The following is a 26,947-nucleotide window of genomic DNA, read 5'->3' as shown; positions in this document are numbered from 1 at the left end:
CTCTCAGGGTCTGGTGTTTCATTAATGGCATCGTCAGTATCACAAGCCAATGCTCATGTCTATATTTTTCCATTTTCAGTGGGTCTGCACAAATTCTAAGCAATCTGCAAAAAGCACTTCAAGTAGCTGAACTACCATGTGACTCGATGAATGCTGAATGTGCACAGCTGCCCCACCCTCAGGTAGACAAGGGAAAATCTGAGAAGAGTGAGGAAGGGAACAGAAGGAATAGGTGGGAAAAAGAAAAAGGCTAGGGAGGCAGAAGGGAGAGGAAAAATAAAGGGGAGATGGGGTTAAGATAGGGAGAAGAGCCTAAGAAGGAGAGCAAAAGGCTTCGAAGAGACCCAGCAGCCTGCTGGGGGGACAGGAAATGGGAGGACGGGCTATTTCCACCCAGCATGAGACAGATTCCCATCTTCTTTCTTGGATGGTTGGTGTCTTAGCTAAAAACATGTCAATGGTGCCTTAGGGACAGGGAGATGAAGAAGAATGTGACACTTTGCAGAAAGCTCAAGCATGGAGCTGTGCTCACAAGGAGGTGGGGGCGGGGCGACTTGCTGTGCTGAGAATGGAGACAAACACCCCTGGCCCACCTGGAAGCCAGAGCCGCAGTCCCTGGAGAATTGTGCATTCTCATGATTGGAAAGGCTTCACTTTTCATGGCAACCTCTTCTCCTTATCCATAAAAGTAGAAAGGAACCCCTGACACCTCTGGGAGGAAAATAGGCAGGATGAAAAGAGGGCTAAGAGTGTTCCAAGAAGGGATGTGAGTTAACCAGGGTGTGGCCCCAGAGCATGCACAAAGTCCCGTTTCTGTAGTAAGGCTGGGAACTCCAGGATCCTGTGCCTGCCCACTCTTCAGGTCACATTGTGAAGGTCAGGGTCCGTGTGGGACACGCCTCCTGGGGATGCCTCCTGAGGGCAGGAGAAAGGATGGGTAGGGAAGCTTCTACCTGGAGTCTAAGCTGGTATAGGCAACAGGCATGAGGCTGTCTGAGGGCTAAGAAGTGTGGAGAGGTTCCTTATACCACAAACAGGCCAGGTGCCCTGTCAGTGGTGTCACAGGAAGAGGAGGAAAAGCATAAAGTAGTGGAAAGAGCACTGAACATGGAGTCCTAGTCCCAGGCCTGCTGCCTCTAACTAGTTGTATGATTCCAGACAAGTCATTCCTTATATCTTACTTTCATTTTCTTAATCTGTAAAATGGGGGCTTGACTAGTTGCTCATAAGGTCTCTTCTAGCAGGAATGCTTGATCCTTGTCAGTGGTGCCCAAGCCTTGGTGTCTCAGGGAGTTCTGGGGGCACCCAGACCTCTCCCTATCGGCCAACAGTAATTCTTCTGCTCCCCAGAGGAAGCAGGGCCCACTAGACTCAGGTGGGTAGTCTGCTCCAGAGGTAAATAAATTGTAGTACACCTAGTTGTACTACTAGAATGGTATAAGTTTATTGAAAGTGATATTGGAAACAAAATTGAATAGCATATAAAATATGTAAAACCTATTGTTAAGCAAAAATAAAGTGATTATAACAATATGAACAATATGACAATTTTAGAAAGGCAAAATGCGCACAAAGAAGGGAAATAGGATATTGCTCATTTTTATTTTCCATTTTTTGCCTTAGCGTTTTCTTAAATTCCTAAAATGATTTGCTATCTTTGCTATTAGAAAATAAAGTGATCAAGATTATAGGAAAGATGGGGGCTCACGTGAGGGGACTGCATGGTGGCACTGATCTCGGGGCAGGCGAGATCCGAAGGGAGAGAGGAGGGACAGCAAAAGCAATGTTGCTGACTTTATTATGGGCCCTCTGAGAAAACCTAACCAGTTAAACCAGGAGAGCAAGAAACCTTGGCCTTTGCCTTCCCAGTTTAACCTTTAGCAGCCAGTCTTCAGAGCTCTTTTGAATACACTTACCTCATTTCCAGCCTGGGCTTAATGCTGTCCTCATTTGCAATGCTAAGCTTTTTATCTGTTTTTCCCTGGAAGCTTTGTAGTTCACTTTAAAGACCTTAGTGAAGGCTGAAAGGCACAGGAAGCCCAGATTATCCAATGCCAGTGCTTGAGACAAATGAAAGGTCACAGAAATGAGAAGGGAAAGTTTTTAGAGAGTTTTAGAAAGTCCCAGGCGACTTGGAAAAATCAAGAAGTAATTTGGCGAAGGGGTTTTGCTTGCTTTGGTTTGGGCACACCTCTCTGACTTTCAGGGCTATTAGTGTAGGGGGAACGGATGAGCCCGGCCCATGTTCTAGAAAGCCTTTGTGGTGGGACTGAAAAATGAGCCCAGACCTCATGGAAAAGCAAGAGGATCCAGGACACAGCTCAGCTGAGTGGAAGGTACATTGCTGAGAACTGACTCGGCGTGGTTATTTTCAGATACTCGTTGAATTTCCAAGTCTCATCAATCAATGAGCAATAAATATACCTATCCTACACAAGATATTGGGTTAAAAGTTGAGTCTAAATATAAGACAAGCCTTTGCCCGTAAAGGACTGACGATCTAATTGAGAAAGCAAGATGTAATAAACACATGTAAAGTTAACATTATCAGAAGTAACCTGCTACTGGGTGTAAGACATGCCAGGTGGTGAGGTGTATGTGATTAAGGGCCAAGGGAGCGGCACAGTGAATGCTATAGTTCTGAGAAGTAGTGAAAGAAGAGGCAATTGACCTGAGTCTTAAAGAATGGATACAATCTGAGGAGAAAAGAAGCAAATATTTCAGGTCAAGGCCTTGGAGGGAAGTAATTTAGGCAAATTCTTAGAAATAGGTAAGCCCAGTTGTCTTGAAAGGCAGTGGAGGGCATAGAAGGCCCATGCAGCTTGTAGTTGGAAGGTAGCGTTACAGCTTGTGCTGCATAACAAACTACCTCAATACTTAGTGGCTCTAAACCAGCGGTCCCCAACCTTTTTTGGCACTGGGACAGAAGCTCCTATGAGAATCTAATGCCTGGTGTTCTGAAGTGGAGCTGAGGTGGCAATGCTAGTGCTGGGGAGCGGCTGCAAATACAGATGAAACTTCACTCACTCACTCACTTGCCCACTGTTCACCCCCTGCTGTGCGGCCTGGTTCCTAAAAGGCCATAGACTGGTACGGATCCACAGCTCAGGGATTGGGAACCCCTGCTCTAAACAACAACTATTCATTTAGCTCCCTTTTCTGCAGGTTAGTGATGTGGACTGGGCCTAGTCCCGTTTCTGCAGGTTAGTAATGTGGATCTTCTGGACCAGGCAGGGCTCAGCTGTTCTGAGTTAGGCTTGCTCAATCAAGTGTTTGCAGTCAGGTAGTGGGGTCACCAGAACTGGCTCATTCATGACGGCCTTGGCTAGGTTGGCTGGTGTGACTCTGTCCTCTTTCCACATAGTCTCTCATTCTTTAGCAAGCGATTGTGGGCTTGTTCATGTGGTGAGAGAAAAGCTCCGATGTGAGAGGCTGCAAGGCCTCAAAAGGCCTAGGTTTAGATGTTATATAATGTCACTTCCACAGTGTTCTCTTGGTCAAAGCAAGTGACAAAGTCAGCACAGATTCAAGAGATGGGGAAATAGACTCTGATTCTTGTTAGGAAGAGCTGTTAAATATGGCAGCCATTTTTACCACCTTCCACAGATTGGTTAGCTGGAGCCAAATCCTAGGGGAACTAGGGTACCAGAGCAAAGAACACCTTCGTAGGAAGGACACAGAAAGTATGTGGTGAGGTAGAGAATGGGAAGAACATAAGCTTCCCGGTGTCAGCCTGCTGGCCCGTGCTGCTCTACAGTGAAGATTTATTGGGCTGCATTAGATGAGAAAAGTAAGCAGAGTGCAGTGTGTGTATAAGAGTGATGGTGATGGCAGTGGGGGTTGCCAGCCACCCTTTATTCTGAGGTTATTTCTCCCTTCTTTTATGAAACAAAAGGGATAATAAATGTTCATTGTTATTTTTAACATTTCTACTTGGCAGAATAAAGAGTTGGCAACCTACTTCCATCCCTAACATTTTTTTTGCTATTTTACTGATCCTTGAAATCTTGACAGGAGCCTGGGAACCACTAGATAGACGATTAAGAGGAAGAATTCTCAGGAGGGAGAGACCTGCACAATCAGGAAGGTGTCCCAGTGGGGGTGGCGTCACAACTGGGCCTAGAATGGCTAGCGTTTTGTGAGGCATGTTTTTAAAAGCAAAATTATGTCTGCTTTGGAATGTTTATACTGTGTTAGTAACTATCAGATCAAATACTCAGCTCCATCACTTCGAAGCTTTCAAGCTGAGAAATACTTTCAAAGGAAAGATGATCTTGTATTACTTGCTTGGAAATTGAGAATCTGTTATAATTCTACCTGAAAAGTGCTTTTATATGATTTATTTATGCATTATTGATTCAACACTGCCTACAGAAAAGAGCCTAAGTTCCTTCAGTGACGTTTGAAGCCCCCTGACCAGGCCCCTGTGCCTTCCCTCCCCTGTGCACTCCTGCTTGAGCTAGGCAGTGGAATGCATTGTGCTGGAACATGATGGTCTCCTGACCTGGGATCACGCCCTGCCCTCCAGCTTTCTATTCTGTCTCTTCCCCAGCGCTCAGTCCACAGGAGGCCTTCTCCAAGGAGTGCTCAATGGTGGATTCAGCCAGCTGTGGCATTGGCTGCCTGTGTCCCTCATGTGGTGTTTAATTTTATTTGGGGGTTATTAATCCTACCAACCAAGATGGCCACCTCCCCGAGGGAGAAGATCTTATCTTCCCAGTCTCCATGAGCCATGCTGTGTGCAGTTCTTCATAGCGACTCAGCTGTTGTTTAAGTGCCCCATTTAGTAGATGGTGAGATTGGCCTGCAGTAAGGAGGCTGGATTAGGGGCCCATTCTACTCCAGTGTGACTTCAACTTAACTAATTACATCTGTGGTGACCCTATTTCCAAATAAGCTGGCATTCTGAAGTTCTAGGAAGGACATGAACTTGGAGATGGAAGGATACTCATCAACCCGATATGGATGTGGGTTCTGCTAACAAACTGGCTGAAAAGGACTCTAGACAAGTGAATTTTGGAACCCAGTATTTTATCCATTGAGTGCACATCAGATGATTTAGGAGAAAAGCACTAGGTTTGGAATCAGAACACTCAGCTTTTAACCCTCTCTGCTCCATATACCGGCTGGCTAAGCTGCAGTTTCCTCATTTGTCACATGGGAGTGACTTTACCCTGTCTTCCCTCACAGGGTTAAGGGTAAGAAAATCTGATGGCACACATGGAGGCACTTCACAGCCTTTGAGTAGCAGGCACGTGTTGGCTGACGCTGTGCTTCCTGTTGTCTGGAAGATGGCTTTGTGTGTCACACTCAGAAATTTGCAAGAGGTGCTAGGAGCTGTTTGATAGATACCAGTTCCCCTGCTCACTTCCAGGAAAGTCACAGTATGCTGTGCACTGGAAATCCAGCAACACCAGACAGGGCCCATGTTCGGTCATGGAGAAGGGTGGTTTCCACAAGTCTGGATGTTTAGGCCAACTCCAGTGAGAGGGCAATGGTGCATACTAAGTATGAGAGGAGGCTGTGCATTCTAAAGCCTGAGAGTTGAGCCGTGATCCTAACTTTCCATAGATCTTCTATGTTATATTTCATCCCATGTCTTCTTATTTCTAACTGAAATCCAGAGACACCAGGTGTCTTGCCTAAAGATCTGCAAATGGTTAATGGCCATGACACCTCAATTCATGGTCCAATATAGTCTCCAACTAGTTCCCAGGACTGTTTGTGGGAACCCGTAAATCTCTTCTCCCCCCACGTGCCTTGGGTTTTCTTCCCAACTTGGAACACCTTATCCCACCTGTCCTTTCCCTACCCAGCCTAGAGGGGTCACCTGTAACCGAGCCTCTGGACATATATGCAACCCTGTGCTGGCACTGGGGTGCTCAGTAACACCACTTCCTTTCCCTTTCTCCCCTTTCAACTCAAGAGACCTGGTCTCTGTTTTTCAGTTGCCACTTATTATGCACTCCTACGTGGTGTGGCAGTGATCAGGATATACAGATCTCATTCTCGCCAGAGTGCGTGACATTCTTCCTGTGTGCTCTCCACAACCCTTCCACAGAGCCGGGTACAGAGAGCCTAGTCACCACAGGTCAACAGCAAAGAGCAGGCCTGACTGCCCCACCCTCAGCTGGCATCCTTGTGCTTCTGAGCCTCCCACCCTGGAAGCACACCCACTGCCAACTCAGTGTCACTCAGTGTCCCAACACTGTGCCTGGCCTGAGACACTTCAGTAAAAGCCACATGTCACTCCTCTGTGGGCAGCTTAAAGCAAAGCTTCTGTCTCTTCCCACCCCCTCCACCTCCTGTCAGGTGCAGCTGGTTCAGGTTGTTCCCCACAGAGCACCTTCGCTCCCAGGAAGCAGGGATATGTTTGCAAATCGTGTATCCCAAAGGAACCATGGAGACCATTTAGACCTGTAGTTCCCAACCTGGGCTCTTCAGAAACTGAGGAGCCTGTAAGGAATACAGACTCCCAGTCCCTTCCCAGGATGTTGATTCAGCACATTGGGTTGGGGACCCAGGAGCTATATTTGTCACACGTACCCAGGTTGCCATCAGAAACTGAAGTTCGGGATCTACTGATAAAATCCAACATCTTAATTTTGTGGATATTAAGGAGGAGAAAAATCAGGTTCACAGAGGTTGTGTGGCCTACCAAGGTCACTCAGCTTGATGATGGCGAGATTAAAGTAGAACCCAAGACTTCTGACTTCTTGTTGCCACAGCTTGCTCATCGCCCTTGTTCTCTGTTTCCAGAGGGAGAAAGGACAAGAGGCAACATGGAATACAGGGATCCAAATGTGCCGCCATGTGCGGAGAGGTCCGTATAACATAATAGTTAAGAAACCAGCTTGGTGCCAGCCGGACGGTGGTTCCAGTCCCGTACATTGAGAATAATGATGGCGCCCACCTCCCAGGGCCATTGTGGGAAAATCTCTGTAAAGTATCGTGCCCAGGGCCTGGTGTGCAACAAGAACTGGGACCAAGAGTCTGTCCATTTGTGAGAGATTCATGTCTAGCCACCTCGTTTGCCTGCCATGAAGGGATGGGAGGAACCCCACCAACAGGCAGTGCATGCAGCTCTGTTCCACTGCTGTGCGGTGAGCAGTTTACAACAGGGCTTGGTGGGTGTCAGGGAGAATGCAGGCCCCTGGGCCCTGTGGCTTCTGGTGTCTGCATCTCAAGATTCCCATCCCCCTTCTCACCTACCACAAAACTCCATCCTCACATGGAAGAGACAGTTCAAGCTCATCCACCCCTGCTGGGGTCCCCAAAGCGAAAGGCTGTGAATCATTGTCACCATACTCCCCTGTTAGGGCATGTCCCCAGTTTTTATTTCTCTCTGTTTTGTATCATTATAATTGGACTGATCAGCAAGGAGAACAAGTCCATTTTTACAAGGGAAAGGAGACACCCACAAAAAGCCAAAATTATGACTGTTTGCAGCTTGCAAGAAACACTTATTAAATTAGATCTGCCTTCAGTACAGGCATCAGCCAGTTTTCAGGAAGAGCTCTGGTGCAAGGCGGAGAGGCGGGGTAGCCCTTTTCAGGCGACTTGTGGTCAGCAGAGAGACTAGGAGTAGTCGTCAGGTGTAAGCTCACTGACTTCCCCGAGCAGGAGGTGGACTATAGGCTCTTGCAGAGCAGAGACCACAGCTTTATATCTTTGCATCGCTGGTGCCCTGGCAGTCCCCTCAGCACCACGCGCCATCAACGTCTAGAGAATGAAAGTAGTTTAATCGATGTCCCGATGGCCATCCCAGAGACCTGCATTAGCAGCTCAGGGGAAGGGGCTTCAGCACTCTGGAGTTTGGTTTCTCCTGCTCTGGGGGTCTGACTTTCTACCCTACAACCCCACTCTGTCACTATCTTAAGGAATGGGTGGCCGAGACTAACAGAGAGTCAGACAGAGGCTGGAGGTGAGTGTCTGACCGTGAGAAGGAGGTTGGAGGCCCCACTCTAAGATTCTTCCCAGCTTTCCTGTTTGACCTTGGAGAAGTCACTTCTCTTCTGCATGTTTCCGTCTTGACTGAGAAATTAGTGCTTCTCACTGCTTGTTTCACATTTATATCATATTTTCTTTTTTGCTTATTTTATAGTAATGATAAGCATGTTTGTATAACACCGTGACAATTACAAAAGACCATAATAAATATTACTTAAGTTTCTTATTTCAAATTTACAATATCCCTATGAAGTAGATTTGGTCACACCATTTTACAGATGAGAAAACCAAGCCTCAGAAAGGCAAAGTGCTGTGCCCGGGAACCATGGTAATAAGCAGCAGATCAAATCCTTATGGATCCCTGTCCAATATTCTGCCATTGTTTCGGGTGTGCTGATACATGGTGAAACCTAGGGCTTTAACTCCAGAAAGGCATAATCTGTTAGAGGAAGTATGATGCACTCACAGTTAATAATAGCACAAGGCACACTATTACTCTAAACACAGTCCTGCGAACACTAGTCCCATCAGAAGTTCAGATAATGGAATAGGTACATGTTTTGGATGGTAGATCAGGAAAGGCATAAGTGCAACATGCTTTTTTTTTTTTTAATGGACTGTTGTAAATAAGAGTTATTACCATGTAATTTATATTATACATACTATGCAGCTTTGTGGCTTTGGAAAGTCCTTCCCTTCTTCGTGCCTTATTGTCCTCATCTGGAAGACTAAGGTATTGGACCCCAGGAGCTTCCAGGTTCATTCCAGCCTGATGCTTTGTGCCCAGATGCTTCTGCACACCACATAGCCTGGTGGTCCTCCCAAGCTTCGGAGCAAACCACCAGGAGCAAACCAGAGCATCAAGAGAGCAAACAAAGCCAAGACAGAGGCCGTGTGAGGGAAGTGTTCCCTTCAAGGCACGAGCCTGAGGGCGCTTAAACAGGTGCAGTCCGGGTCCTCCAGCAGCCGTTGCCACAGAAGCCTGCTGCCCAAACAAGGCTTCTGTTTGCTGAGGCTGGCATGCACGCTAATGTCGCTGAACCATGCAGCAGGTGTGGCCTGGCAGCCGCTGGTGGGCATTTCATTTTCTTGCCCATTGGTTTTTAAGGAGCCTGGATTGATGGTGCCACGCGCCTGTCTCAGCACTGCAGGTAGGCAGAGGAGCTGAAACAGAGGAGGATCCAGCCCGTTGGATTCACTGCACCGGAGCCGGAGATGGCTTCCTTAGGCTGATACACATGTGGGGCCACAAGGCCAGGAGCAGTCCCAGGCCTGCGCAAGTCCCAGCAGGTGGGGAAGAAAGGGACTGGCCAAGACAGCAAAAGCATCACACTGCCTCAGACCCATGCCCGTCTTGATGAATAGCTCTTCTCTGCCTCCATCCATCCATCCACCCACCCATTCGTCCATATACTCACTCATTCATTTATCCACTCACTTTCTTTGCTTCCCTCTCACAAAGGGCATCAAGGACTGCTGGTCATCAACAGGACCCTGGAGGAGATGTGTAATTTCTGAGACCCACTCCTGTGCCTGGGTGCACAGCCCCCATAGGCAGCCCTCCTGTTGTCAGAGAGCTCCAACTCCAGAGTTTCTCCTCTGAGGCAAAGCCAGACCCCCTCTCAATTCCACTGATGGGTCCTGCTTTCTTCCTCCTACCTTTTGGAGCCACATAGAGTCAGTCTTATCCTTTCAAGGGACAGTCTTTGAACCCAGTATCTCCCCAATTGTGGAATGTGTACTTGGGGAAGCAGGTAAGATGATTTTAGGGAGTATATGGGCGAACATTTTAAGTTATTTTTACTGTCACCTTTTATCTTGGCAAGCAATAATAGGGATATTTATGATTTAAAAATTCATTTCTAAATGTTTATATAAAAGAGAAGTGAGTTGATTTAAAGGAAAGTATTAAGTAAACAATACTACAAATACATGGACATGGCAAAAATGATGATAATCTTGAGAAACACCGCACTGGGCCACCCCCTCACCAGCATCCCCTTCCTGAACCCATACTCTCTATTCTCACAACGTCACCCTGTTCTTTGATGATGGATTTCATAGAACTTTCACGACTTTATCAGTATAGATTGTTTCCCAAAACCACGCCTTCTACCCTTACTCACCCATCATCTCTAATCACCTGTTACATTTCCACTTGGATATTGTTACTTTTCTTCGTCATGTCTTTGTCACATCTCAGACATCACTAGAGATTACTGAGGGCAACATTTCTTACATATTTTCTGTTTAACATGTTGGCATACATTTTCCCCTCTGTCCTTAAGGAGTCTTGATAGGAAAATATCATCTCCATTTTATAGCTAAGGAAATATAGGCATAGGAAATTTAAGTAGTTTGGCTAGGGTACAATAGTTGTAGAAGACCTAACTTTTACAACTCGAAATGTGCCTGTGCCATGAAATTCCCACTACACTGGGTCGTCTTCTAGCTGGATGCAGGAGGGAGAGTGGATAAAGAAACTAGTCCAGAGAGCTTATGCCACATGTCCAAGCCACCCTGCTGGCATTGGCCAGCTCCCACATTGGACTTGATTGTTGCAAGCTTTCGTTCTTCTAGCCATTCTGAATGAAGTCTCAATGACCTGTTTGATAGGCCCCTCTCTGCCTGCCTCCAGTCCTAGCATTTTCTGAATCTGTCATTGCCTTTTCTCTCCTTCTGCTTTGTTCCTCTGTAGTTCAAATGGCCAGCACCTATCCCTGGACTAATTCAGGGTCTCCCAAATTTAGTCTAATCTATCTGTGGGTTGCTTTTCATATTTATCTTTATCTTAGCTTGATATATATCACCTTTTGATCACAAACCATCATCAAACCAAGTTACCATAGACCTTAAATCCTGGGACAACACCTTCATAATAAGTACAGACTCTATCCTGTCGCTCAAGGCCTGCCGTACGTTAAACCTTCCAGTCAATCCTGATTTGTCTCCCACAATGCAAACTCTCTAGCAAAAATCATCTGTTCCTGATGTTTCCACAGGATAGTGTTTCCTGTATGGAAATCACCTCACTGTGCCCAGGCTCAGCCCACAGTCTCTCCCACCCCTCCCCCGGCCTCAGGCCCAGCCAACACCACATATCCTATCCTTTTCTCCAGATTCTTAAACTGCTTATTATCCACAGCACTTATGTGGTGAGTAGCAAATGTGACCCTGTGTCATAATTTCTCTCCACAAGTCACACCAGGCATACCCTTCCTGTCTCCTTGCTGGACTGTGAGCGCCTGGAGAGCAGAGACAGCACTTACACCCTTTGTAATCACAGTCCTCTGGTTGAGCGCCCTTCAGTTTGGTCCCCTTGATGACGATGCTACTTGACCTGGTGGTGCTCCTTGTGAGGCACAAGGGCTAGGTGGCTGAGCAAGAAGGCCACCCTTCTCCAACCCCACTGCAGCCGTACACCAAGTTCTGGGTGATAGGCAACCTGCTCACCTACGGGCTGTCTAGGAGCAGACAGAGGAAGAAGATGTGAAAAAGCTCATTGTAAACCATGAAGTGTGGGCACTGAGAGAGGCCAAGGCTGGGAAATTGACCTCAATGGCCGCTAGGTGTTCTTCCAACTCTGTACTAGAGGATTCTGTGAGCCTCCAGTTCCTGGCCCTGTACAGGTACTATGGGGACAGAGGAAAATTGTGACATAGTTCCTGACCTTGGAGCACTCACACTCCTGACTAGGAAAGAGAGATCTAGGACACTTGCTGCAATGAGAGAACATATAAAACATGCCGTAGTGTCACACATAAAAATCCCAAATGAACAGCACAGACAGACTGGCTATAAGACTGTAGGGCCCACAGAAAAAGGAGATAGAGAGCCATTTGGATATTAGAAGGGCTCCTCTATGCCTCTCGCCCTGCCTCTTTTAGGACTATTATATTACTCCCTCATGAAGCCACATCCTTTGTCTCAACAGCCCTGTGCTGGAACAAGAGGCTAAGCAGAGAATTACATGGCTACCCTCTGATGGGGATTCGGATTGATCTCTCTAGATCTAGTCTGAGACAGTAATCTGAAATAAGCATCTCACACATGGGCTGAGAGCTCACCAGGAGACAGAGGTGCATTTGTCTTAGAGTGTTTGTGAGCTCCTGCCTTCCCTGGCTGGGTGAGACTAAGCTTAGTTTTAATGTGCCCAAATGGCTGATAAGGGGTGGAACCAGAAGTGGGATAAAGAAGCAGAAGGAGGAGGGGCATGTAGATTTAGCAAATAGAGCCTATCAATAAGGATGCTTTCAGATTGCAAGTGTTAGCAATCTCACCCTGAAATGGTTTCTACAGTGAGGACATTTTATCTCACATAAAATAAGTCCCAAATTAGGATAGCACCAAAGCTGGTTGAGTTAATTCACTGGTTCAACAATTTTAGCCAGGACCCCAGTTTTTTTCACCCTTTCTCTCTGCCACCCTCACCATGTTGCTCTTGTCCTCAGCCAGGAGTCCTCGTGTCCCCAGATGGTTGCCATGGTTCTAGGCCTGGTCCATAGACACAAGCATGTCCAACTAAAGAAAAGATTATAGTGTGGGTCATGTGCCCCTCCTGAAGCCACTGGATTGTGATGATGACACTAATGGTGATGGTGATGGTTAGTGGTGAAGATGGTGGTGATGATGTCAACAGTAGTGATCGTAATGATGGCGATAGTGACGGTGGTGGTGGTGGTGTAAGGAGAAAAAGAAAGTGAGAGTAAGGAGAAAATAAAAGTACCTTCTCTTTCTGCTTCACAAAGTAATCAGGAGACTCAACTTTAAAATGTATGGGCAAGTGTCTTATGAGCTGTCGAGTATTACCCATGAGTTATCATTGTGGTGACTACTATGGTTAGCAACCCCCCTCAATTCATTGGTCCTGTGCTCCTGAGAGCACTGACTATTGCCCTTCACTTTTGTCCACCATAGCTGAAATAAGTCACTTCTAGAGGCAACAAACTGACAGGTTCCCAGAGACACAAATCCCTGTAGATCTAAGAGCTAAGGAAGGAGGTAGAGCAAGAACATTTGGAACAACTGGAACCCAGCAAACAGGATACAGAGAAGTTTTTGTTTTGCTTTGTCTTTAAGTTGCTTTAATAACAGAAAGCAGACATGAGGGCTCAAGTCTCTAGTCAAGAGGATCAAGAGGCACAAAAACGAGTTGTACCGCCAGCTTTGAGATTAGGAGAGCTGATGCAGACAGGGCAGGAAAGGAGACAGAGAGAGGCAGCCGGGTTAGTGCTGCTGACCACTGCAGCTGCTCCGCATGGGCACCGTGGGAGTAGACAGAGCCAGGACTTCTGGAGAGGACGCACAAAGCCACCTGGAGGAGGGGCGTGTGCAGGATACCTACTATGTGCCGGTGCTAGGACCACAGTAATGTCAGCAACTACCATTTGAATGATGACTATGTGGTTTCTAATTCTCAAAATTACCCATGAGTCAGTATACCTAATTTCTATTTACTGGCGAAGCAACCAAATTTAGGGGAGAGTATGTAGCTTGTCATAGAGAAATCATTTGATCCCAGGTGTGCCGACTCCAGAGCCCTTTTTCCTCTATCATTTTGCCTTTCATTTAAAGACACCTCTTAACCAAAGGTAACACATGCTTCTGCCCTGCAGGCACTCTGTCCCTGAAGGAGAGAAGCACCTAGAAAACACATGTGTTGTCATACGTGTTATCACTATGATCTGAAGAAGGGGTGCTGCAACCAGGAGGAGGGGCTAGGCTAATTCCACCCCTGCTGGGGCAAGGAGGCGGGGAGGGGTGAGAAGTCCGATAAGGCGATGGCAATGGAGCTGTCTAGGACCCCGAGGAGAAGTTCGCCAGGCAGGGAAAGGGGTGGGGCTTGGCAGAGCATGAAGAAGAGGGTTGCACATAACAGCATGTCTGTTTTGGGTGTGTTGACCCTTTTGATGTGGCTGGAGTACAAAGGTATCGATCAAGGATGAGACCAGAGGGAGTTGTGGGGTCAGACTGTGACAGACCTGGGAGCCAGGATCAGGAGGCTGGATTCCATTTTAAGACAGAGGGGAGCCATTGAAGATTTTGAAGTGGGGAGAGAGCCTAGATATAGATATGACCAGTTAGGAAGCAGCTCCAAGACTGAACAACCAATGACAGGGGCCTGGGTGGGGACAGGTAGTGGAGGTGGGCAGAAAAGAGAGGGTCTGCGTCAGGTGTCAGTCTACTCCTCCAAAGAAGGTGGGCATTTAGGAGAGTTTTAAGGCCACTGCTGTACACCCCGCCGTGCCGCATTTGGGAAATTACACACTAGCCCACAGATCATTAAGCAAATGCCCCATTGTCCCTAGGAATAATTCAGCCCTGACTGGTAATATCTGTTACTCTGTCCTCTCCATTACCTTCAAAAAAAAAAAAAAAGGTAATATCCTTGAGCTAGAGTAAAGTCCTTGGAGAGGAAGGGGCTGGCCATACACTGACGGTAAGCTGCCCAATGACGAGACGGGCAGCCTTATAAGGAAATGACAGTTCTGAGATGGAGGTGGTCAAGTAGAGGGACCTCCTGCTGTGGGCAAGAGGTTGGCCTGTGTGACATTCGGGTTTCTTTTGAGCTCCAAGAGGGCGATGTGGGCAGCTTGTGCCAAAGGTTGGTTGTTCCCTCTGTATCGTTCACATGCCGAACACCAGATAGAAAACCCCAGCAAGCCAGTCTCTGCCCAGTGGATGTTTACAGTTGAGAAACACAGCCTAGGAAGGTCCCATGGATGGACAGAGAGGCTGTCTCAGGGACAGGGGTGGTGAAGGGCCCAGGAGGAGTGGGCAGGCTAGCACCCAGACATCTGAGGCAGCATGCTCAGTACACTTTGAATCTGAGGCTGGTGCGACATGCTGGGGCAGCTGACGCAAGGCCAGTTTCTAGAGAGAAAGACATGAACACGAGAAATTAATAAGTGGATATGTCACTTAAACTTGGCATCATGGGCAAGCACAAAGAACACAGACCAGGTGGAGTAGAGTTTTTGGTTTTTCAAACCAAATTACTCTAAAACACTCGGCTGCAATTGCTACTTGCACTTGATAAATAGGTGAATGTTCTTTTCAAGGCCGCTTTACTCTTAGACTGTTAAATGGTTTGTCCTATCCTTTCTTCATTAACAAGAAGTTTTGAGTCTTAAGACCACAGCATCTGAACCACCAGGCACCTTCTAAATAGGCTTCGATATACATAAGGCCCTTGGGAAGGGTCTGTGCTCAAAAAACTGTGAAATTGAAGCAGTCGTCTTCAGTGGCTCCCACCTCCCTGCTCAACCCCCTTCTTCCCAATCCAAACATCTGTCCAGGGTCTCACAAAAAAAAAAAAAAAAAAAAAAAAAAAAAAAAAAAAGCTATGCTGTCAATATTCTGATGAATTAGTCCTTATTAATATGGTAGTTGTTACAAGTTTAAATATGACTTCAGGTGGTTTAGATGGAGACGCCTAAAAGTTAGAAAACCTTTAAGATCCATAGGAATGCTTTTTTCCCCATTGTGGTAGAATATATATAACATAAAATTTGCCATTCTATACATTTTTAAGTGTACACTTCAGTGGCATTAATTATACTCACAATGTTATGCAACTATCACCACTGTCTATTTCCAAAGTTTTTACTCCCTGAGACAGTTTATTCTTCCCTTCAGCTACTAGTAACATCTAATCTATTTTTTGCCTCTGAATTTGCCATTCTAGGTATTTCATATAAGTGTAATCATACAATATTTATTCTTTTATGACTTGCTTTTTGCACGTAGCATAAGGTCTTCAAGGCTCATCCATGTTGTAGCATGTGTCCGAACTGTATTCCTTTTTATGGCTAGTATTCCGTTGTGTGTGTGTACACCACATTGTGTTTATCCAGCCATCCACTGGTGGAAGAAAGGCTTCTTAATGGCTGTATTTTAAGTACCAGTGGAGACCCCAGGAGAGAGGAGGATTTAGGACCCCTGCTGTTCACCCTTCCACCCACACCATGTAAGTGGCCCTGGGGGGCATAGTAATCCAGGGTTTCGGTCAGTCCACATATGAAGACAGCTGTGCTGTATCAGAAGGAGCACCAACCAGCCACCAGTAAACCCGAGTGTTTATCACATGGGGTAGATGTACGGCCTTGAGCAAGTCCCCTTACTTTTGTATAATAAGGAGCTTAGAATGCCTATCCTTGTTGAAGGCCCTTTCAGCTTCTTATTTCTATAAGTACACCAGTGTCCTAAGAGGACAGATGACAAGTTGTGTGGGGTAGAGCAGACCCTCAGGAAATTTTGTGACCTACTGAATGAATGAATGAGAGGAGGAAGAACTAGAGAGCGAGGAACTCTGGTATTCCGGTTTCTTTATCTCCCTTCATTAGAAAATAGACAAGAGGCTGTAATTTGAGGTCAGGTAGAATGGTTCTTAAGTTATGAAACATTCTGGAATACAAGGTTCTGCTTGAAGCATTGTTATTGGTTTTATAGTCTTTGCATCTTGTACTGAGATGGAATTATATGACTGGGCTCCTCGTCAATTATTTTGGTGTAGAATTCTTGGAAGCTTCGATAAATACACTTTCGTAAATTTAAGTAGGTGCACAGAGGCCCTCTTCGTATCAGTTCTCACACCCTGGTCTGTTATATAGCAGGTGTAAGCTGTCCAGCATTCAGCATGGATGGCAGGCATCACCCAGCTGTACCATGCATGTGTCTGTGTGCAGAAATGTGCATACATGAGTAGACGTGGCAGGCTCTCCATGGTTGTCCTTGTCCTAAGAGCTCTACATTGACATGGCTTCTGCTCACAAGGAGTTTGTGTTCTAAAGCAAATATTAATAATCTCTTTAATGAAGGATTTTTTTAATTATAAAGTCCACTTGCATAATGGAAATCATCAGAACAATGAGAGGAGGAACTCTTTGTTCCTTTACATGGCTTAGAATCTAGCTGTGCCTTGGGCAGAACTACACTTGCCACAGAATTTCAGAGAGTATTTGGACATCATCTATCACTTTGGAAGTGATATTCAAAGTTCCAAGAAAAACACAAAAAGCAATGATTCCTTTTCTCAAATAAAATCTTATGCAGAACCCAGCATATTAAGCCAATAAAAGCCTTCCAGATTGGTCAGGAAGAGGCGGCTACTTCTTTTCTGTGCGTGTCCTCTATCTATGTCCTTATCGAATTAGTTCCCTGGACTCCATTCAACTGTGTTAGGACCATTGGACAACTTAGCATGTGGGCTAAAATGGTGCTGCTCTGGTTCAAGGGCTGGGGGAGCCAAAGCCCCACTTTATCAGTTCCCCTGTAACTGCTCCCAAAACAGCGCTCTGTAAACGTAGGGCTCTCTGCAGCACTGTATATATTTTTAAATGCTTGCCTAGCTCTTTTACAGACAAGGAAGTAGACACAGAAAAGTAAAATGACTTGCCCAAAGACATTCAGAGTCAATTGGTGTCAAAATCAAGGTTATTACCATCAAAAGATAATTGAGTCTCTGTGCTCTAGTTTATGATATAGTTGAAAGACAGGATGTGTATATGTGAAAAGATAAATGGAAAACAAAGATAGCCTGTACTCATCAGTGTCTACTTAGTTCCACAAGTGTTTAGAAGATATCATGATTCCTGGAAACTGAGGCTCTCTCTCCACTGAATCCTTCTGAATATTTCAGACATGGGTGTGACCATGGGCCCCCAGCTGCCGGTGGTAGCCCTAAGAACTGAGTAGGGAGAGAAGAAACAAAGGGAGAACAAGAGGAAAATGGAAAGGAAGCAATAAGAGGGAAGTAGAACTAGATAGGAAGAGAAAGTGATAAAAAGGAAGATGAAAGACAGGAACCATCTGAAATGGCAACCATCTGCTCCAAGACAGATCGGGCTTCACTTACCATCAGGGAAGGAGGTCCTCCAGGAGCCCCGAGAGATCCAGTCTCATCGGTTCACAGCTTTGAGAGTCTGGACCTGCAGTGTGGGTCTGCATTGCAGTGGAAGGGACCAGGACCCCTCCTCCCTTATGGCTTTTTAAAAACTATATAAATAAATATAAATATATATAATACATATATATACATATATATATGTATATATGTGTGTGTGTATGTATGTATGTATGTATGTGTGTGTATATGTGTGTGTGTGTGTGTGTGTGTGTGTGTGTGTGTATATATATATATATCAAGCAAGGCAAAGCAGACTGCTTGGTGCCAGGCAGTCTGGGTTGGGGGTGCCAGTTGTTTATAGGACTTGTCTGGGAAAGCTGGCTTCCCATAAGGGCACATAGGGCCTTAGAGCCTTTGGGATGTTACTGTTTTCCCTATCCAGGCAGGAAGTACTCTAAGCTTGGATGTTACATGCCTCGGAAAGCTCATTGTCTAGACAACCCAGAAGGAGCTCTACAATCACTTTCAGATAATTCAGCTAGTTTTACCACACTGAAAATGAATGACTGGATGGATGGATGGATAGATGAGTGGAAGGATGGATGGATAAAAGTTAACTAGCACATATGTGAACACATGAAAATGCCTAACACCTAATACATGCCTAATTTTATGTTTGTTTTCCTTTCCTTTTTTTCCCCTCTCATCTTAGCTCCAACTTTGTGAATCTCCATGGAGTATTTTGGGGTACAGAGGAGGGTACCCTGTCATCTTGTGCCAAACATGAAAGCTCTGATCATTATGGGAATGGGGGCTGCGTGACTATTCGATGGCTCCCCACTTCCACACATTTTTTCAGGTTCCACTGTGCCCTTGTAATGTCCTTCCCCTTCCAACACTATCCTAATGTTCATTTTAATTTAACATTACCTGACTTTAAAAGACCTGAGGCTCCCACACACTGTGATTTGTACATGGGTCACGGCCCCCAGGCAGACTTGTCCGCAGACCAAGTTTAAGATGCTCTAATGAGTGGGAAATAAAGGATGGACAGCCTTACTCTGAGGTGCTGATTCAGTCCAGCCTGTCCATTCCCTTCCCACAGCTGCTGCCAGTTCTGGGCCTCCATCAGTACACAGCCAGTGGTTCTTAAACTTCAGGTGCCTCAGAAACTTGTCTGTAATGCACATTTCCAGGCTCCATAGCCAGGAGGTCTACTTCACTAGGCCTGGGTGGGGCCCCGAATTCTGCATTTTTTAACTTTCAACTGCTTCACCCAGAGGTGAGGCAAATGTCTAGGAGATCCGAAAAGAAAAAAGGGAGCACAGGGGCATTTGTGGGCTAACCTCTTCCTCAACCCATCAGACTCCCAAAACCCCAGTCTGGGAGCACCCTCCCAGTAGGCTAGGAGGAGGAGGAGAGCCTTCTCGGTGATGCCTCTCTCCAATGTGGGCAGGGAGTGCTTCCTGGAGGCTGTGGACCAGCCCGTCCCGCTTGGAGGACCTGTGGCCAAATGCTATGTGAACTGTTGTTTTGTGGCCCCAGTGAGAAATGGGCTGAGGCTCCCGCAGAGGGGAGCAGTGGAGCATGAGGGCATGCAGGCAGCCTTCGCCTGATGGCGGCCATTAAGGCTGCACAATGAGAATGGGTTATGGGAGAAAGCAATTAGTGTCGAGGGAAGCCAGTGAATCAGCGCAGAGTTGGCTCGCTCTAACTGAGCCAGTGAGGTTGTCCTATTCAGTGTGGGCTCCTAGGGACAGGAGCCGAAGCCTCAGATGCAAAGCCCTTATTTAGGGTGGCAGAGGGAAGAAAAGACTACCTACCTCCTGAACCTTGAGAAAAGAGAGGAGCCTTTTCCACTCACTGCCCCCACCTCAGTGCCTGCCTCCGTCCTGGAAATGCTGATTTTCAGTGCTAACCTGGTCAATGACTTTGGAAAAAGACTTTTATTTTCTCAAGAAAAAAGAGAGTTCAAAATTTTGGATCCATGTATGTGAGCAGTTTTGCCTCTGTTTCAACTGCTGTTGAGAGATCTTCAGTGCCTTGATTTCTTTGCAGCTGTGTTTTTGCTCTGTTTTGGAGAACTCAGCTAGGACACACCCCAAGACTGTATCTGTTATCTCCAGCGTTGGTTATCTTAAAATCACGGCCCACTTTTCCGGCAGTTTTGTCTCACCCCCTTTCTCAGCACTCTTCTCCTCTATCCAGGAATTGTTTTCCTGTAGATCAAGACATTATGAGTTCTCTTCTGAAGCGGTACAATGACATGTTCACTGATTGACTAAGGAAGATGCTTCCCCCCTTTTCTAATATTTGAACTTTAACAGAAGATATTTGAAGACTTAGGGGAAAAAAAAAACTTAATGCTCGGTGGTTCAGAGTTCTAATAGTGGAACAGACTGTGGAGTTGGTAATTTGGCTTGATGTGTGTGTGGCGGGGGGTTCTACCCAGTTTCCCTTTAGATCCTACTGATGAGGGGAGGGCAGCATTCTCCTCCACTTCTTGTGAGATCTTCTGGGGCAGAACTTTGTAAATCTCCAATCTAATGATTTTATTCTCGCTCTTCTATTTTTGTTTCCTAGGAACGAGTGGAATATCTCTTTCTCATCATTTTTACTGTGGAAGCATTTTTAAAAGTAATAGCCTACGGACTTCTCTTTCACCCCAATGCTTACCTCCGAAACGGCTGGAATTTACTAGATTTTATAATTGTGGTTGTAGGGTAAGTATAGCTGCTCTTCTCTAGTCCCTCTTCTCACCCCTGTCGTCAACCAATACATACCTCTTTTTCCTTCTGTATTGATATCTCTTTTTGATTTGGCCACTCTAGCACTGGGCTTCAGGCCAGATAAGAGGAATGGTTAAATATCTCTTTGAATTTAGACTTTCTCCAAAGGGAGAGGAGCTATTACCTAGAAACATCCTCTACCATGGTTCCCACATGCATTTGTGTACTCACACACATGCATGCACACACACACGAGTTGAATCTGAGTGCTTTTGATGGAACCCAGGGTCCTTCATGTAACTGGGGAGAGTCCTCTGTTTAAGGCATTTTAGTCCATCTCCAACCACATCTGGCCCAATAGCTCCTCTGACCAACTTCCTTGCTATATCCCTGAGCAGATTTAGTTCAGCTTACCTGTGAGCATGTGGTCTACAGGCATGGGGGTGGGGCTGGCACACAAGCGCTGTGGATGCCCACCCTCACCTCTGTAGTGGGCTTCGTTGTGGCCCAAGAAACCAAGCTGCTTTGGGCAGGTGGATGATAGGAAAACAGGAAACTATTAAGGACCAAGGCAGTGAGTGACAAAACCCAAATCAAACACACCTTCCCCATAACACTTTGCTGCACTTTAATATAAGATGAGACAAAGCCAATATATGCTTTTTAATAAAAAGCAATGTAAGGAATCTTTAAAAAAATTAGAAGTAATGATTTCCTTATCAAAGAATTAGTAACCTCACAAAAAGATTCTCTAGGAAATATTTGTACCTAAAAAGCCTACATATGTTGTGTAAGATGTAATTTATTGACATACAGTTGAAGTTCCAACAACTCATTCATTTTGTAAAGGGAAGGTGCCTTTGTAGTACATTCCATTTCAAGAACAAGCTGGCTTCTTTGAGCTATCTCTTGTTACTTTGAGCCCAGAGAGTGATCAAGTTATAGCCACCCTGTGTTTTTACTCTCTTGGAATCCCAACAGACTTCAGTTTCAAGGTCAATCTGTCGTTAGGCTCTTATCCCAAGAAACTATTTTCATGAATTCTTTCGTGCTATCCCAGTGAAGGCCTACACCTCTGTGGCTTCTCCAAAACACTCTCTGCTTGTGAACTCCTGGGAGCTTCTGGTTTTTCCTACAGGAAATAACACAAGAGCAAATCAAGATCGTTTAGAAGTTATTTCCTTGTCTTTGGCCATCTGGATGGCTTATTAGGGTTGTTTGGAACTGTTTTAGAGCTTTTCTTTGTTGTCTTTTTTTTGCCTAACCAATGAGTAACACACTTTTGCCACATTAACATCAGAGACACTTGGGTGGCATCAGGAGCACTAAAGCTAAAGTATTCACCAGGTATGGATCTGGCTTCAGGGGACTCAGAGTGAGGACACAGCTATAGGAGAGATTTACCTGCTTCTGTTCATGCCAGAGGAAACGAAGAGTGATGAATCAAATGCCTTGAATTAACTCAGTAAATTATACTAAAGGTTTTTAAGGTGGGTTGTTTCAAATGCCCCTAAAGCTCTTTTAAATCCAGAATCTATCTCAAGGCCTCAGTCTCCTGGGAAGCTTTCACACATGCATAGAAAAGAGCCTCAGACTGAGGTCTGATGCTTCTGAGGCTGATAGAGAGTTGGGGCGCCTTGCTGGGACTGATTTTGTCTAGGCAGAGATGCTGCATCTTCTTCTGTTTATGAATGAGTTGGCATTGACTCGATACAATGCTGCACCCCTTTCACGGCCTCAACTTCAGCCCGGGAGGTAGGAGCAGGAAGCACTGGGTAGACATCAAACAGCAGCCTGGGGAGGAAGGGAGCAAGTGCCTGACCACAGGCTGCACACTGGGCCACCCTGCTTGTCCAAGCTTGTTAAGTCCTTACTACATCCCCTGGACTGCTCCACCTCCTCCAACCCAGAGGGCAGCTTTTTTGGGGTCAGCCCCGATGCTAGTCACATCTCCCTGGGGTATAGGCCATGACACTGGTGAAAGACGGAAGCATGCAGGTTTGGCATTCTTCCAAGAGATGCCTCTGGTTGACTAAGCCACCGAGGTTATGATACCAGCAATTGCTCACTTTGTAGTTCACCATGACCGTTTGAGTCCCCCCCTCCCCCATTAATCTCGCACACGGCCATATTTGGCATCTAGTCTCTCTTCTCAAAGGCTGTTGGTCATAGGGGTTTTCCAACCAGTCTAAACCTCAGCCCATCCTTCTAACTCAGCAAATGATACACATGGCCCCACAGAAGGTATAGCTCAGCCATCTTTCTCCAGCGACCATACCTACTCTTCCTGCTGCCTTTACATTATCAAATGAATACCCCTTTGTTTCTCTTGCATCTCCTGGGAAATATCTGCTCTCCTTGCTCCACCCCCTTCCCCTGCCACAGCTACTTAGGGGAAAGTCTGTTCTGGCCTCCTGCACATCAGGGGAGTCTGCTTTGCCCAGCAAGAGGTGAGTGTACCTGCCTGCTGCCTGAGTGTCGGGCTGAGGGCCACTCTCACCTTGGCAATGCCAGTCCAGTACCCCGTGACAACAGGTATTTCATTCTTCTCCATAGACCTATCCCATTTCCTTCCTAAAGAGGAGCTATCTCCTTGGTATGATGGGGGAGATGGGATTGCTGAGTGAATGTGCAGAGGGCTTCAGAGGCCTCTGTGAGCCACCTCCCACAGCCCTACCCCCAGAACCAAGGAATTTCCTCTGTAGCTCCACCTCCTCGAGAGATTCTGCTGCAGCCACAAAGGCTTTTCTATGTCTCTATTTCCCTCCCAATAAGTTGGCCCTGCCTTTCTGACTCTCTGGGCCCTCTAGAGCCTCAGTGTCCTCTCATGTCCAGCTAAGGAACTGCCAGACATGCCTCCTGGAGAAGTCCCTCTGACCTCCAAACATTCACACCTGAACCCAGCGCTTAGGGACAGGCAGGCACAAGGCAATGGTTTCGCCTTCACAGTGTCTAATCGAGGAGAAACACAGCAGTCCCTGCAGACCAAGACAAACATCTCTAGACCTGTTCCTGGATTTTCTCCCCCTTCAAAAATTAAAGCGGACACTTATTAAAGCATGTGCATCAAGTTGGGGCAGGGGTTAAAAGAGAAGAAAGTTGTCCAATCTTTGCTCCCTTTGCTGAATAACATTTTGTGAACACCATGTACTCTGATAAGCATATTGCTTTCTTCCAGGAAATACCTAGCAACCAAATCTGGTTTGGATTTGGAATGCTGTTTGACAAACTTACAAACTGGTCTCTATTTCAGTGATCTAGACTTCAGTGGAAAGAACATTTCTCTGTGGAAAAAAGAGCCTGCTCCCCCATCCTGGCAGCCTCTGCCTGGGATTTAAGACGTCTCCAAATAACATGTAAAACCATCAAACTGCCAAGCTGAGGTGAAAGAATCATGGAGAGGAGAGAGACTTTAGATGTGTTCTGGCCAGGGTTATCAAACTTCTTTCAGCTGAAGAACTCATTGTTCAAACAAAGCCTTACTCAGAGGCCCAATGCATAAAATGGATCAAAGAAGGGAAGCCACTCTGTAAAACATGGGTAAAGTCCCCAAGGAGCACCATGGAGGACAGTTTGAAAATCCTCAGTCTAGACCAATGCCCTCATTGCTGGGCCTTGTGTAGATCTGAGCTTCTGCAAAGCTAAGCCCCTAGCTGCAGCCTCCCAGGTTCAGGTCCAGTGCCCTGGGGCATGAATCCTTTAAGGCTCGAGCCTCACCCTCAAAATGCAGTTGTGCTGGCCCTGAGTTCAGGTCTGATGCGGGGACCCAGCTCTGATCCCCAGGCTTCCTTCTGGACCCCAGGCTGTGACCCAGCACACACTATGTAACAGTGACTCCATGTACAAAAGACAGAAATTGCCCCTACATACCCTTTTCCCTATTTTTCTTGGTTACCATAGAAAGCCCGATCCTCCAGACTCCCATCCTATATGGTCTGTGCATCCTCCGATCTAACCCCTTCTCCCTCTCTACCCAACTCCTGAATCCTTCCCACTGTGCCTCCAACAGTCTGTATCCCATTCAGGGGCCACAGACATTTTCTGTAAAGGGCCAGGTACACCTTTTCAGTTTTGAGAGCCATGCAGTCTCTGTCCCAACTGTTCAGCTCTGTGGAGAGAAAACAGCAACGTGTAAATGATGGGTGCAGCTGAATTCCAGTCAAACTGTAAGTGGCCCAAGTGCTGCCCTGAATCCTCGGGTTCATTCTGGTTACTCTCTTCACTTTCTAGCTCTACCCTGAGGGTCCTAGTTCCCTTGAAGTTGCTAGAGGTGGCCACCTCCTCTCCCAGAGGCCCGCTTCCATGGCCTGGAGTTCAGGAGATGGCCCCGCTTTCTCCTTATTTCTGCTTTCAGACCACTGTTCCTCCCCCTAAAAACCTCCAATTTTGGTGGTTGTGTCACCAGATTCTTCTACTCCCCCCGCCCCCACCACCTCTCCTTATTGCAGGCCTCTGCAGACCTTCGAGTCATTCCTCATTCCTCGAAGACAAGAGCTCTTGGCTCGTCCCCACTCTCCCACACTCCTCACTCCCACCACCGCCCCCCAGGAGCTTCTGGGTACCCAATCTTCTCCCTTAGGGATCCTGACTCCATTCTACCTCAGCTCCCACTCCCATGGTTATAGCCAATGCCCCTGCCATCACTAATAATTCACCTTCCCCATAACCTCAAACCAAACATCCTACTCTCTAAACAGTATGACCTATCTTTCCAGCTCACTTCCTTCAGCATTTACCTTCAGCAATCCATTTGTCCATGCCATCATTCTCTCTGTTCCTCCTTCCATTACGTACACTCCTCCTTCCAACCAGCTTAGATGCCATGCCCCATCGTTATAATCCTTCACTTGCATTTATACTCAACTTCCTATTCCTCTCTTCATTTATCTTGCTCACTAACTCTAATCTAATCTGACTAGATAGAGATCTATACCTGAAGCTGTGCTATTGAAAAGGTAGAGAAATATAGAAAGCCGAGCTGATGGGCCTCACTTTACATTCATGACCACCAACCTCCAATAGGCCCACGGTGATACCTGCCATTTCTGCTACATGTCCCTACTCATTCACTCTTCTACTTTCTTTGACGATTCTTTCATACCTTTGCCTTTCTCTTCGAACTTCCATTACCTCCTCCCCTTTCATGTTTTCATCTGATGACCTTGCTACCTGTTTCCCTGGGAAAACAGATGCAATCGGAAGAGAATTTTCATGCTTTTCCACAACCACATTTGTGCCCCTAAGATGTACCTTCCTACCTGAACTATGGTAAACCTCCCTGCCTCTACCTCAGGCCAGCACCCATAAATGTGCATTAGGTCCCCTTCCTGCCTACTGAAGGACATCAGTCCTTTGAGTAATTGTTCCCTCTAGTATCTGCATCATCAAATTGTCTCTCTGTTAGATGATTCCCATCACATGTAAAAATGCTGTTGTATCTCCATTTAAAAACAAACAAAAAACTCCTGATTCCATATCTCCTTCCGGTAGACACCATTTTTCCTCTACTCCTTTTTGAGATATGCTGTATGTGTAAAATGCACAGTAGATTTCAAAAATTTAGAACAAAACACAGAGTGACAAATATCTCATTAATAATTATTGATGTTTATTACAAGTGAAATGATTATATTTTGGTCATCTGGGTTAAATACAATATCTTATCGCAGTTAATTTCACCTTTTTTTTTCTTACTTTTTTAATGCGGCTGCTCAAAACTTTAACTTACACATGTGGTTCACATTTGTGGCTTGCATTATGTTTCTATTGGACGGAGCTGTCTGTTCTCCCTGTCTTCAATTTCTCCTATTCTCTCTTGCATGTATATCTATTAGGCTTTTGTCCCCAGCACGCCACCAAAACCTGTTTTTGAGGTCTCAGTGGTCTTTATGTTGCAAAATCCAGTGGACAGTGGCCCATCCTTGTACCTGCAGCACTTGATGCAGTTAACCAGTGTCTTCTCACGACCACTTCCTTCACAGCCCACCATTCCAGCCACTTACTGGTTTCTCCTCTCCTTGATTCCTCAATTTGGGAGCCCAAGGCTCAGTCCTATCATGCCTTCTCTTTCTACACTAGCCTCTTAGGCAATCTCATCGGATTTGACTTTAATACAATCTATACAAGTACCAAATTTTTGTCTCCAGCTTAGACTCCCCATCTCTCAGAACTCGACTCAATAGATCTTACTCAAGATATCTATTCAGATGTCCATTAAACAACTCAAACTTTTAAAAGTTCAAAATAGAATACTTGATATCCATTCCATTATACCTCATCCTTCTAGTTGCTCAAGCCAAAACTGTTGGAACGAGCTTTTTTCTTATGTCTTTCTCACACCTCACATCCAGTTCATCAGCCGATCCCATCACCTCTGTCTTAAATCCAGAATCTGACCATTTCTCACCATCTCCAACACTGC

The 26,947-nt window shown here is 46.0% G+C and overlaps 1 protein-coding gene across 24 annotated transcripts in view; it reads left to right on the top strand.

The window, feature by feature from the left end:
- Positions 1-26,947, top strand: part of CACNA1C (calcium voltage-gated channel subunit alpha1 C) — a 607,203-nt gene that overhangs the window by 406,836 nt on the left and 173,420 nt on the right. For all 24 annotated transcript variants that reach the window (XM_036236201.1, XM_036236195.1, XM_036236199.1 and 21 more), the window contains exon 4: positions 20,381-20,520. In XM_036236201.1, coding sequence (XP_036092094.1) covers positions 20,381-20,520 — 140 coding nt within the window. The remainder of the gene's footprint in view (positions 1-20,380; positions 20,521-26,947) is intronic.

Source organism: Rousettus aegyptiacus, unplaced genomic scaffold (assembly GCF_014176215.1).
Source record: "Rousettus aegyptiacus isolate mRouAeg1 unplaced genomic scaffold, mRouAeg1.p scaffold_m13_p_2, whole genome shotgun sequence".
In the NCBI taxonomy this organism is placed as follows: domain Eukaryota; kingdom Metazoa; phylum Chordata; class Mammalia; order Chiroptera; family Pteropodidae; genus Rousettus; species Rousettus aegyptiacus.
Note: the sequence above shows the minus strand (reverse complement) of the source record. Positions and strands in the feature narration are given on the sequence as shown.